Here is a 12,136-nt window from a genome sequence, read left to right on the forward strand (position 1 = left end):
TGAAAAATTGACAAGAAAAAAATCCTGGTAAGTAGTGTCTCTATCTGAAATGTAGATTTAAAAGTGTTGCTCTGCCTGGCTAAAGTTCCATGAAATACTGCTGTCGCAGCACCCAGGCATGTACCAGCCTTTCTGGGCACTGTGCATAGTGATAAAGCCTTGAGTGATGTGATGACGTTCTGTTCTCTTTCATTTTCCTCACAGAGTACGTTCCTCTTTTGATGCATCTTATTTATATTTACTTTTAAGGTCTTTATCCCCTGGATAGCTTTTTGTTTGGTATTTAAACCCTGTAGTAGAGAGAGCATTTTTAATAGCACTCAGAAGTGGCCAGCTAATATTACTCCAAGCAAACCAGAAAAACAGTAATGTTAAAACCAAACCAAACCAACCAACCAACCAACCAAATCAAAAAACGGCAATAACAATTCTGAATCCTCGATTTCTATTTGGATTATGAGAACTAGTTTATTTATTTATTTATTTATTTTTCCCAGTTCAGAAGCAGTACTTTTCAACAGTTGTTTTGTTGTTGTTGTTGTTTTTGTACACTTTGTCAGGAATGATTAGGATAATAGAGAGCTTGGCACTCCCTCTTACTTAAATCTTAGACTCATTTCTAGGCTGTGACTGACAAGATGTTATTGTTCTGGGAAACGGAAATTATTGACCCTTGAGTTTTGTTTTTCTTCAGTGTCCAACTGACACAGTGTTCTGTTTTTGGTCTATGTTCCTGCACCATACAAAAACATTTCTAATCCTCAGTCTGTCATCTGCTTATTTGCTGACTCCTTTTACCTTTACTCTTGTCTTTTGTTTTTGTTTTTGTTTTTTTTTTTTCTTGTACCTCTCCTTAACAATGTAACTTTAAATGTTTGTTATCAGAATGTGTGATAACTACATTTGTTACAGACTTTACCTTGGGTGATGTATGATATGAGAATAATGCACAAAATTGAAATCTTAACTGGCATTAAAGTTACTAGTCTTCTAAAGGTTGTGTTATTTTGTTGTAACAGAAATATTGTGTTGCCTTACAAGTTTTAAATTTGACAATGGAAATAATAGTGAATAATTCATGTCTCATATTTCAAGAAATACCTGTGTGATAATTGCATAATTTTTGGTGTATTGTTTGTAGAATTTGAAGTTTTCATTGCTTATTATAATGATGAAAGAATAAACAGATCCATGACTTTTTAATTGTATCTTTTCTTTGTACATTTCTTTGTACTTGCTTTTGAAAAACCTCAGTTACCTTTTTGGCCACTGGTCCTCAGTGTGTCGGTAGTTCCAACATTTCAATTTTACACCAATAATTTATCTGTAAAGATATGATGTAGATAGCATTAACTGCAACAGTGTGCAACAAGATAAGCTTGAAAAATCCAGTTTATTGATTTTAAAAACTGCATTTCTTTTACTTTCATCGTGAGGAAATATACAGAATTATGCATAGTGTAATTTCTTTAAAATTTCTTTGATAAGAAATACATTAAACATGGCACTGTTAAGATGAAATAACTTTTCAAATCCATGTACTGCAGTCAGTCACTCTGATCTCTTAAACTGAGCTCTACAGAATGATCTAACCTATTTTTAGGTAGTCTTAGAGCTGTGGTTACACGTCTTAGCTGGCCGTGGTAGAATGATTTCAACTGGTCTAGCTCTCCATTTCCTTTCCCCTTGACTGCATATTCCTGCCCTTGTGCCATGCACTACTTCCTTTTCTCATGGATTTATTATTCAGATGAGTTACAGCCAAAGCCATCAAAAAGAGGATTCCCTTCCTTTCAAGTTCCCTTCCTTTCCATTGTCTGCAGAGGTACTGTAGATGGCTGGATAGCATGTGTAATATGAAGTTAAGTAAAATGAATCCCCTCTTTATGTTTTTCTGTATTTATTTCCTAGCAGAGTTTTTGATATTTTGACACAAGTATATTCTGTATTTTTATTTCCTTCCTTATTCCTATGTATTTCTTCTTTCTCTTCTAAACATTTTGAGGATTGTATATTGTTTTAACTATAAATATGTTTGTTTTTTACTTGGTAATGCATATATTGTTAGTGTTCTGTCTAAATTCAAGGAGAATTTTTGACTAAATCATGGTGTGCAGTGATATCAGAAGCATACAAAAATGGTTTCAATATTTAACTCTCTGTATAAATAAACAAGAGTTGCCCCTTAGGGTAAGACGAATATCCTGTATCTCACTAATCAAAGGCAGAAACAAAAGGGAGGGGGAGCACATGTGATGCTTCACCTCTGTTTTATCAGTAACTGTTTGGGACATAGAAACTGGCAGTAAAGTTGGTAACCCCTGGAAAATTGTCTTTGTTTTTAGGCAGCTGTTTTTCTGATGTTCTTCTTTTCCCCTTCCCTCCCTTTAATTTAACTTTTAAGCTGGAGTTTCCTTCTATAATAGAAGACAGAGATCATGAAACAGGGAAGCTGATGCCTTCCACTTGAAAGTATCCATTCTTTTTAGCCTTGTTTCACTTTCTTTTTGGAAAAAAAAAAATGTTTTCCTGGATTCATTGTAGTGTGATGCAAGGATAATCATGTTCTACTGATGCAAAAATATTCCTGGAAAATGAGCTTATAAATGAGAAATAACATTAAAGAATATGTAGAAATAATGTTTTGTATTTCTGTTTTGCCATTCATCGTTGGTGACCTGAGATATAGAAAAGGCAAAATAGAATTTCACTGTTCTGTTTATTGTAGGAAAGATGTCCAACAAAAAGGTGTTGAAGTGTCACTGTACAAGTTGAAAAAAAAAAATAATTACATTGTTAAAATGTTTTATTGACAATTAATGGAAAGTTGAGGGCAAATCATCTTTTCTTTTTTTCTCTTATGTAACTTTTTTGCTGATTCCTTGTAATTTTCTGAAGTACTCCAAAACCTTAAGTCATTCTAATATCAATGCATTTTTCAAACAGTCATCAATTTCTCTTTTCCTTGGTTGCATTTTTAAAAATGCAAAACTTACTTTAAAGTGTTCCTTTAGTTCCTTCAGAAACATGAGTAATAAATAATCACTGTTCTTTTCCTTATGAAGATATTCTGTCTTTGGTATACTTTCAAAAATATTGAAACTGTCCTTTTCCATTCCAGTATCAGTCTTTCCCATACAACAAAAATGGATTCAAAGTAGGGATGAAGCTGGAGGGTGTGGATCCTGAGCACCAGTCAATCTACTGTGTTCTCACAGTGGCTGAGGTAAGCTCCCAGACAGTGAAAGGGGACTGAGAGCAGCCTTGATGCAAGATCACAGAAGAAATTCAGCTGAAACAGCAGCAGCTGGAAGTGCTCTGTCTTCTCTAACAGACAGGCAGAAATTGTATGTAAGAAGACAGCTTTTAAACTAATAAGCTAAATCTGCCTGAAAAACATGTGATGATTATGTCCAGTACCATGCAGCAGTGGTTATCTGCATACCTTTAACATATGCAGCTAGAGAAAAGAGTGTTACATTATTATTATTATAATAATAATGACAACTTATTACAACTTACATTATTATTATAATAATAATAATGACAACTGATTTTTAGAAATTTTATAGAGGTTTGATAGTACTGCTGTTGGTGCATTCACTGATACAAATAACTAACTTTTCTTTTTTGTGTTGCAATTGTGCTAAATTTTTTTTCAGGCTTATTGCCTTAGAAATTGCCTGTATTGGCAGCCTCTATAAGTTAGTATACAATGCAAACTCAGTTTGCCTTTTTCCTGGCTTATGAAGTGTTGTTTCTTTTTTCATGAGAAGTTTCTTTGCTTTTAATAATATAGATGAGATCCAGCTTCTCAGTAACAATTTGTATGTTTTTTAAACATACCTTACATGAGTTTTTGCACATTAAGGTTCCTTTTGTTGTTTGTTTGTTTTTTCTATGTATTGAAACAGGGAAAAAGGAATAGGTAGGTATTCTGCTCTGTATTGGATGATACACTGGTATCCAAATGCACTGGTATTCTAGGCAGCTTTAATTTCATTATTTATATTTTAATAACATGGGTTTTTTCTTTCCTGTTTCTGAATCTCTTCATGGCCCATGGCCATATCCCATTTCTGTGTATCTCTTCTAATTTCTTTCGAATGGTACGTCAGTAGATGAGTATTTCCTGTGCACCTGGTGCTTAGCAGTTATTGATGGGTCATATTTTATGGCAGGGTGACCTGTCATAAGTTCCAAGGTGACAAACTGAAAGTTATGTCAGAGTGTAAATTAAATATAAAATAGGGTGGCTGTGATGTTAAGAGAATTCCTCTGATGACTGCAGAAAAGTTTTGGCATTTGGCACTCAGGAAGATATAGAGAACTTCAGTGCAGAAAAGAAGGATTGTATCTCCTGATTTTCCCTTTAACTTGGTGATTAACTTAATACTTTAAGGAATAATGAAGTTCTGGGGCATATCTGTCATAACAGTTCTGGAGACCATGTTTAACACAATCATTGTTGGCATTCTAGCAATGCTCTCTTGCATATTGATTAACCAGGGTACTTTCAAAGTAACATTATCTGCACTTTCTCCATGATCATATCAGCTGTATCCATGGTCTTCTCTAGGATTTCTATTTTATTCTGATGTTGGGCTGGAACAGTTTTCAATTTTTTTGAACAATAATAGCTCTTGAACAATTTTTGAACAATTCAGCTCTTGTTTAATGCTTTTTACCAGAAGAGGAGGCACTCAGATACTTTGCTTTTTGTCAAGCTTTCTTTCTTATCGAGTGAGTTTATTCATCCAGTGTTTGCCTGAGCAGAAAAGGCTGCTAAGAATATATTCATATACTTCATACTGAACAGAAGCTGTTATGTGTAGGGCAGATATCTTAAATCTTATGTTTTGTATGTTGTACATTCTTGCTTTTAGGTTTGTGGCTACAGAATACGACTCCATTTTGATGGATACCCAGATTGTTATGATTTCTGGGTGAATGCTGATTCTTCAGACATTCATCCTGTTGGATGGTGTGAAAAAACAGGTCACAAGCTTCACCCACCTAAAGGTATTGTTTAGTTTGAAATGTGTGCATTTTCCATAGCTCTCTGATTGAGACTATCTATGTAATGCTGTAGTGTTGTGCTGGTTTTGTTTGTTTGTTTGTTTTTGTTTGTTTGTTTGTTTGTTTTGTTGTTGTTTTGATTTGTTTTGTTTTTATTCTTTTAGTCAGAATGTTAGAACAGGGCAAACTAAATTCTGCCTTAAGCCGTGAGGTTGAAATCCTGCCTTTTTTTATGCAGTGAAAATTCAGAGAACACAAGAAATAAAACAAACCATAAAAGTCATTCATAAGGCATTAGGAAAGAAAGTTAAGCAACAAAAATATTTCCCAAATGAATGCTTATTGAAAGTAAACTAGGAGCATCTTGGTGACATGTATGCTTAAAGAGAGATCTCACAGGCAACTGAGAATCCTTTAGCGGAGGGTCTCAGAACATTTTCATTATTACAAATTAACAACATACATACTTTGGCATAGACTAATGACGATTGTGTGCTTCTGCCTTGAAGATTAAGCTTAGGGAGACAGAGTAATGAACAGATCAGGATGGAGAAAACAGTGTGAAGATTACAACCTGAAAACATAATTTGTACATAGGTTTTTTAAATGGCAGATGTCTGTTGAAATATTTGGAACTCTCTTCTTTAAATATTCCATTTAAGGTTATATAACTATTTTATTTTGGTGGATAGAGGGCATCTGCACTGGACAGCACCATGACAAAATGGACAAATAGACTCCCTTTTTTGGGGGAAATGGAGTAAATGGGGTTAAAGGGAGCAAGTCCCGAACACAGGAGAATAAGAAATTAATGGGGTGTTTTGACATACAGAGGGTAGAATTACATGGTTTAGAAAGTCTGCAGAATGATGATTGCAGAGTCAGAAGATGCATTCTAGAGAATTATAAAACTGTGGATGCAAGTGCTCAGGTGTGAAAAGTGAGAGTAAAGCCACTGAAAATATATGGGCCGAGGGCTTCCCAGTGTGGGAGAACATGGCATTTCTGCACCTGAGGCTTGTAGGAAGGAGCATGGACTGCAGCTCATTTGAGAACTCCACAAGCCTCTCACAGGCTCCAGGGCAAGAGTGTTCCATGCTGCCACTTGAGTATATGACCTTTCTTTGGATCATAGTTCTGCATAACTAGCTATGTAGAAATAGCAATTTCTTGAACATAAATCAGATTTTATCAGAAGGTTGGCCTTCACTGTAGTGATATGTAGCAAATGAGTTACAGAGTGATTTATGTTATTACAGCAAGCTTTGTAAGTTTAAGTTTAGTACAGTTTTTCACCACACTGAACCAGTGGATAGCTCTTTTTACTTGGGAAAGTCGTGGAGCCTATCAGAGGTATTGAGAGAGATAAGGAAATATGGAAGTACTTGTGAGGAATCTGGTTGTCGTCCTGCACAGCTATGTAATTCCTACTACCCCCAAGAACATATTCTTGCTTTTAAATAACAAAATCATTCTCTGGTATTTTTATCCAAGACCAGCAAAGTATGTTGCCCTTTGTGTAGCTTGGCTCCTTTGCTTCACCTGAGCAATAAACTCTTTGATTATTGAGGAGTGGCTCCTGAAACCTGTTCCTTACTTGTGGGACTTCTTCCATTGTCCCAGTGCAAGCTCAGCTTGCATATGGGATGGAAAAGGAATGGGAGAGAACAAGCGGTACTGTACATCGGAAGGAGGTGGGAGGAACTGGCCATTCATCAGTTAAAGATATTTTTCTAGTTTTTCAGCAGGAGGTCTTTCATTGCTTATGTTTTACTGAGATTTGTGGAGTTCTGTTATTCCAAGCGAAGGGAGTTCAATTTGAGGTTGTTGGAGTTTTTTGTGCATTTTTATTAGGTTTTGAGGAAAAGCAGATTTTTTTCATTTATAGTACATTTTTTGTTTCCTCTGAAACTTCTTATGTCTAGTGGATCAACAGATAGGTAGACAGATTGCTTATATTTTGCTGTGGTATCACATTTTAACAGTGCTCTCTATTTGGTGCCCATTGCAGATTGTACTGACACTAAAGCTAATACCAGTTACAGCAGCTTGGGGCACTGCATTGTATATAAAATACTACTTTACAGAACTCAAACATTTCCAGAAACATATCTAGTCCTAATTAAAAGTGTAATTTCATAAATTCTTGAAAATAAAATTTTACTGACAAATGATCAAGAAGAGTGTTCAAAGTGAGAAGAATTTTCAGTTTCACAGAAGATGAAAATGTATCGCTGTATTACAAAAAAACAAGACCGTTACCTAGTTAACAAATTATGTAATGTCAGTTAGCATTCACATTTTGTGCTTTTGAATTGACTGGAAATTAATGAAACCTGTGGTTTTAATTAGTGAATACTGTTCTATATCTACAGTGGCTTGATCAAATTGACCTTCAGTCCTTTCTTGAGTGATAGATAATGTAGGAGGTAGAGATATTCCTTTCTTACGTAATGACTAGAAGATCCACGCTGTCCAGAAACTGTCTACCAACACAAATTAATTTTCTTTGAGCTTTGTCCCAATACCAGTACCTGATCCTATTGTAGATTCAGTAGGTGGGAGTTTTGTCTCCTGTGTGTTGGGAGTTGTCTGCTGTGAGCTTTGAGTTAGGTCTGAATTTTCTCTAGAATTGCCAAGGAAGAATTAAAGCCTTTATACCAACCACATTGCTTTAAGAATGGTTTTGGCCGGTCTACGGCTATAGTGCATTAATACAAGAGATGGAGAACATAAAGAAAAGTATCATTATTTGTACTTGGAGATTAATTTCTGTTAGCTAATATTTAAAATTAAAACAGGCAGATGTGGAGAGACTGAAGTAAAGGATTCATTACTTGTGGTGTCTTGGAAAATATGAGATTCTCAGAAGGTTACACGGAGCTATTGTAGTCTGTGGCATATCTGAATAACACTTTAGATAGTCAAAAGGTGACACATTTCAATTGTTAAAGCAATCACTCACTGAAATTGGTGGTGTTTTGGGTCTTGTTTTACTGGATTGTAACATATGAACTAAAATAGATGTGCCTAAAGCATATTGAACAGAATAAAGGAAGAAGGCTCTGTGTGCTTACAACTCTTTATTGTTGCTTTAGTGATCAGATGTACATGCAGTTTAATGTGAATTATTTATACAGTTCTATATGTTATTAATTATTTTACTTTTTCCATAAGAAAATATTAGAAGAGGCAAACTATCAACAGAAGTTTAGATTTCTTTCCCAGTACTGTGTTCATAGAATAAAAAATATGGAAAATGCGTGTAGGGGACTGTACAGTAACTGACACTGTAACTGCCTGTGGCATCAATGGTTTAAGCAGCTGTTTCAATATAACCTAAGGAGTTTATTTTAAAGCTATTCATGGTCATGCTGTTTCAGTGGTAACCTGAGGGTTTAGTAGAGTAAAGTCCGTTGGAAGTGGAAGGTCCGTTAGACTGACTGGCATAGCTGGAAAAGCTCTGGGGCCTTTGTTGGTTCTGAAATCCAAGACAGACTGAAAAGCCACAGGAGAGAGCACTTGCTCTGAGCTTGTTGGTTGTGTGTATGTTAACCAGAACATCAGAGGAAAGTTAGCGGGTAGCTGCAGGGCAGTACGAAGAGAGGTGGTGAGGTGTGGTTTTCATGGGGAAAGAGAGGTGGCTAGTAGCCTGGGCTGCTTGGAGAGTTTTGTTGGATGGGAAGGGGATTACAGTATGAAACTGTTGTCTTACTGAGTTTGTGATTTTTGATACCTGGTAGAATTGCACATTTGAGTTTCTAGGCTTCCCTTAAATATTGTTCTGTACCTCAAGGACCTCCATGTCCTTTGGCAGTCAGGACTCTGAGGTTAGAGACCAGGGGCAGAGCGGTAATTTTTTAAGAAATATTCCCTGCATTATTATGAAGGTTAAATTGAAACTGAGCTGAAGTCTCCTGGGTTGTGGTCTAGTGCTTCGTTTGTATGTCTACTCTTCCTCGTAGATGAAGATTAGGAACAGTTTAAATGTCAGTCCTAGCCAACTATAAGAAACGAATAATGTGAAGCAGTATTTTGTTCAGTTAGTGCAAAGAAAACTTAACATTTTTGTAAGAAAGCTCAACTAGCACTAAATAAAGAACAAGATTCCTCTTTGTAATACGAGATGCACAAATAAGAATAAAGGAACTTCATCAACTTTCTTTTGAACTCTGTAAGCTACTCTACAGTGTGTTCAGCTTCTTCAGCTTCTAGTAGTCCAAAATAGCAAACCTTTAGAGAATCATTGAGTTCATATTGGGGTAAAATTAATAATTAGTTTTAAAATAAGTTTTCCTTATGTAGTTTATATAAAAATAAAATAAACAATTGACAGTGAATAAGCTTTTCAGTTTTAAAATTGTAAGAAACAGCCCAGAACTGGATGTAAAAATAATGTCTACACCTTTCATATCATGCCTGTCTTATTTCACAACATTCCTTTATGGTCATTATTTAGGATATAAGGAAGAAGAATTCAGCTGGCCCTCATATCTAAAGGCATGCAAGGCTCAAGCAGCTCCTAAATCTCTGTTTGAAAACCAGAACACAGTAAGTACTCATTTGTTACTGGTGGTATAGAAAGTTGTTAGTGGGCTCATGTGTGTGGTAGACTTACAGCACATTTCAGTGATAGCTGACTTGAGACCTGCAAATAATTTTGACAAATAAATTTAAAAAATGTAAAAATGTAAAAAATTTAAAAATTTAAATGTAAAATTTAAACAAATGCAGTAGTAATCTTCATCTCAGTTCACCACTGCAATTATCATCCATTATTTTCTTTTATGAATCTGTTTAAATATCTGATATTCAGAAATGGTATTTTAAATGAATCTTAGTAGTTGTTGTTACTACTGTGTCTCACATCATGCTGTTGTGGAACAAGCAATATTTCAGAGAGTGTCTGAGACAGAGTCAAAAGCAACATGTTTAATTTTAGCAGCATGTTCAGTACTTTTTTATTTCATAAACCATGAGTGTCTCTGTGTTTGAGCATCTCTCATGTCAACCAATTAAGCTGCTGCCACTCTGTTGGAGAAGCTAATTGGGAAACTTAGAAATGACATGAATATATTGATTGTGGACACTGGGGAGATTTCTGGGTTTACAGTATTTATCTTTAATTAAATGTCTTTCTCTATGTAGACAGTGATTCCATCGGGATTTCGAGTAGGGATGAAGCTGGAAGCTGTAGACAAAAAGAACCCTACATTCATTTGTGTTGCTACGGTAACAGACATGGTGGACAATCGTTTTCTGGTTCATTTTGACAACTGGGATGAGAGTTACGACTACTGGTATGATGTTTTTGTTTTGTATCCTAGTGAGATGTATCAGAAATGTGTTAGCGTTAAGCAGTATTTTCTGTGATAGTTTCCAGACTGTGCATACAGTTACCATACCAACTTTTGCTAGATTTGTAATCATGGCCACCAGAGTGTGTCTCAGTGGTAGATCAGATGAATCAAATTTCCCTTGTCAGGTTGCACATGAAAAATTTTCAGAGATTGTACTGAGTGACTGTTTGTACGTGTGCTACATCTGGAGTTGTGGATTAATTTCTTATTTCAATTACATAGTATAGCTAAGGTTAATGTCTTTAGTGAAGAATACGCGCCATGATAATGTGACTGTACTTAGAATTAAATTTATGCATAATTGTAAAATGAAAGGAAGGCTGAACCTTATGAGGGTCTTGTTCCATTATGTGGTTCAGCCTGAACATTAGACATTACTGTAATGTATCAGGATGGTAGCAAAATCTGTTTTTTGTCTTTTGAGTTCTGTGTTCCTCTGAAAACTGGGACCCTGGTATCCTGCCATGTATTGGAAATGACATTTCTGCATGTTGTATGGTGGAGGGATTTTTCATAGTCAGTGGAAGCAGCAGGACATGTTATAACTATAGAGATCCTGAAAGAAATTCAGATTTGGCTGTCACAGCACAGGTTTTTATTTACACTTGCGTGGTCTTGTGGTAGGTCATCTAGAGCAAAGTAGTGTATCTTACATTCTTTTAAGAGTAAGTTACTACAGAACAGGTAGATCATTGTAAGGCTGCATGTTGGCTTCTGCAGTGCCAATTTAACAGTATAGCTTGTAAAAATAAATGAAGAAAGCTTTTTTTCATCTGTACTTGATGACAACTTGGGTACTGTGTCAGTGAGAATGACGTGAAACTGTTCTCTAACTTCAAAACTTTGTGAGTGTGTCTCTTGAAATAATAATTGTATGGGCTACATGACAAGCTGTAGGAGAATTAAGTTATTAAAACAGCAGTGAGCAGGTATTTCAGGGAAGTCAAGAACTGAGTAACAAGATGATAGGCCATACCACTCAAAGACTGGAAAGATTAGTGATTATCTTCATACCAACGTAACACAGTGCATAAATTTCCTTTACAAAGTAGCAGGAGACTGGGGAGTGGTAATAGGTGTTCTGAATTTGCAGATATGTCAGTGCTCATGAATAACAGTTATGCCATTAATCAATAATGAAAACAGCATTTGGGCAAGGCTTTTAAGGCAAATGAGCTCAATGAAATATAACACAGTTTGTTCAGAGGTAGCATAGGTATCTATAAAGCATTGCAGACATACACTGAATTTCAGTCACAGCAATATTCTCAAGTCAGCAGCCCTCCCTCTTTGTGTTGTTGTAATTGAGAACAGAAGTTAATAGAAGAGGAAGGAAAGAAAATATTATTAAAGAATAGTGAATGAAAATAGCAGTAGAACATCTGACCGAATGAGAACCTGTAAATGTATCCTGAATGCATCCCTGTTGTATTTTGAATCTTAGATACCAGGTTTATAGAGGCCTTAAAATATCTTGGGTGCATAAACTTCACATCTACCAATTAGTGTCTCTTACTAAAAATGGAAGGTCATGTTGGGATTACCCAGAGTGGAGGGCCTCACAATCTTCCTGCACCTGCATGTAAATTCTATCTCAGAATTATAACGACTTCAGTAATGAAAAATTATATATGTCATGTAGTTGAGGATTTTCAAACTAGTACCTTTCTTTTCTGAATTATTTTCAAAAAAGCTCCTTTCTTTCCTATATTCTTTCTGTGGGTTAGTTTGGGTAAACTGAACTTTTTCATTAACTA

At 35.5% G+C, this 12,136-nt stretch overlaps 1 protein-coding gene across 7 annotated transcripts in view; it reads left to right on the forward strand.

The window, feature by feature from the left end:
• Positions 1–12,136, forward strand: part of L3MBTL3 (L3MBTL histone methyl-lysine binding protein 3) — an 87,932-nt gene that overhangs the window by 33,202 nt on the left and 42,594 nt on the right. For all 7 annotated transcript variants that reach the window (XM_084515276.1, XM_084515277.1, XM_084515274.1 and 4 more), the window contains 4 exons: positions 3,122–3,226; positions 4,887–5,022; positions 9,479–9,570; positions 10,168–10,319. In XM_084515276.1, the coding sequence (XP_084371402.1) occupies positions 3,122–3,226; positions 4,887–5,022; positions 9,479–9,570; positions 10,168–10,319 (485 nt within the window). The remainder of the gene's footprint in view (positions 1–3,121; positions 3,227–4,886; positions 5,023–9,478; positions 9,571–10,167; positions 10,320–12,136) is intronic.

The sequence above is a fragment of the Aythya ferina genome (assembly GCF_964211825.1).
Source record: "Aythya ferina genome assembly, chromosome: 3".
NCBI classification, from domain to species: Eukaryota; Metazoa; Chordata; class Aves; order Anseriformes; family Anatidae; genus Aythya; species Aythya ferina.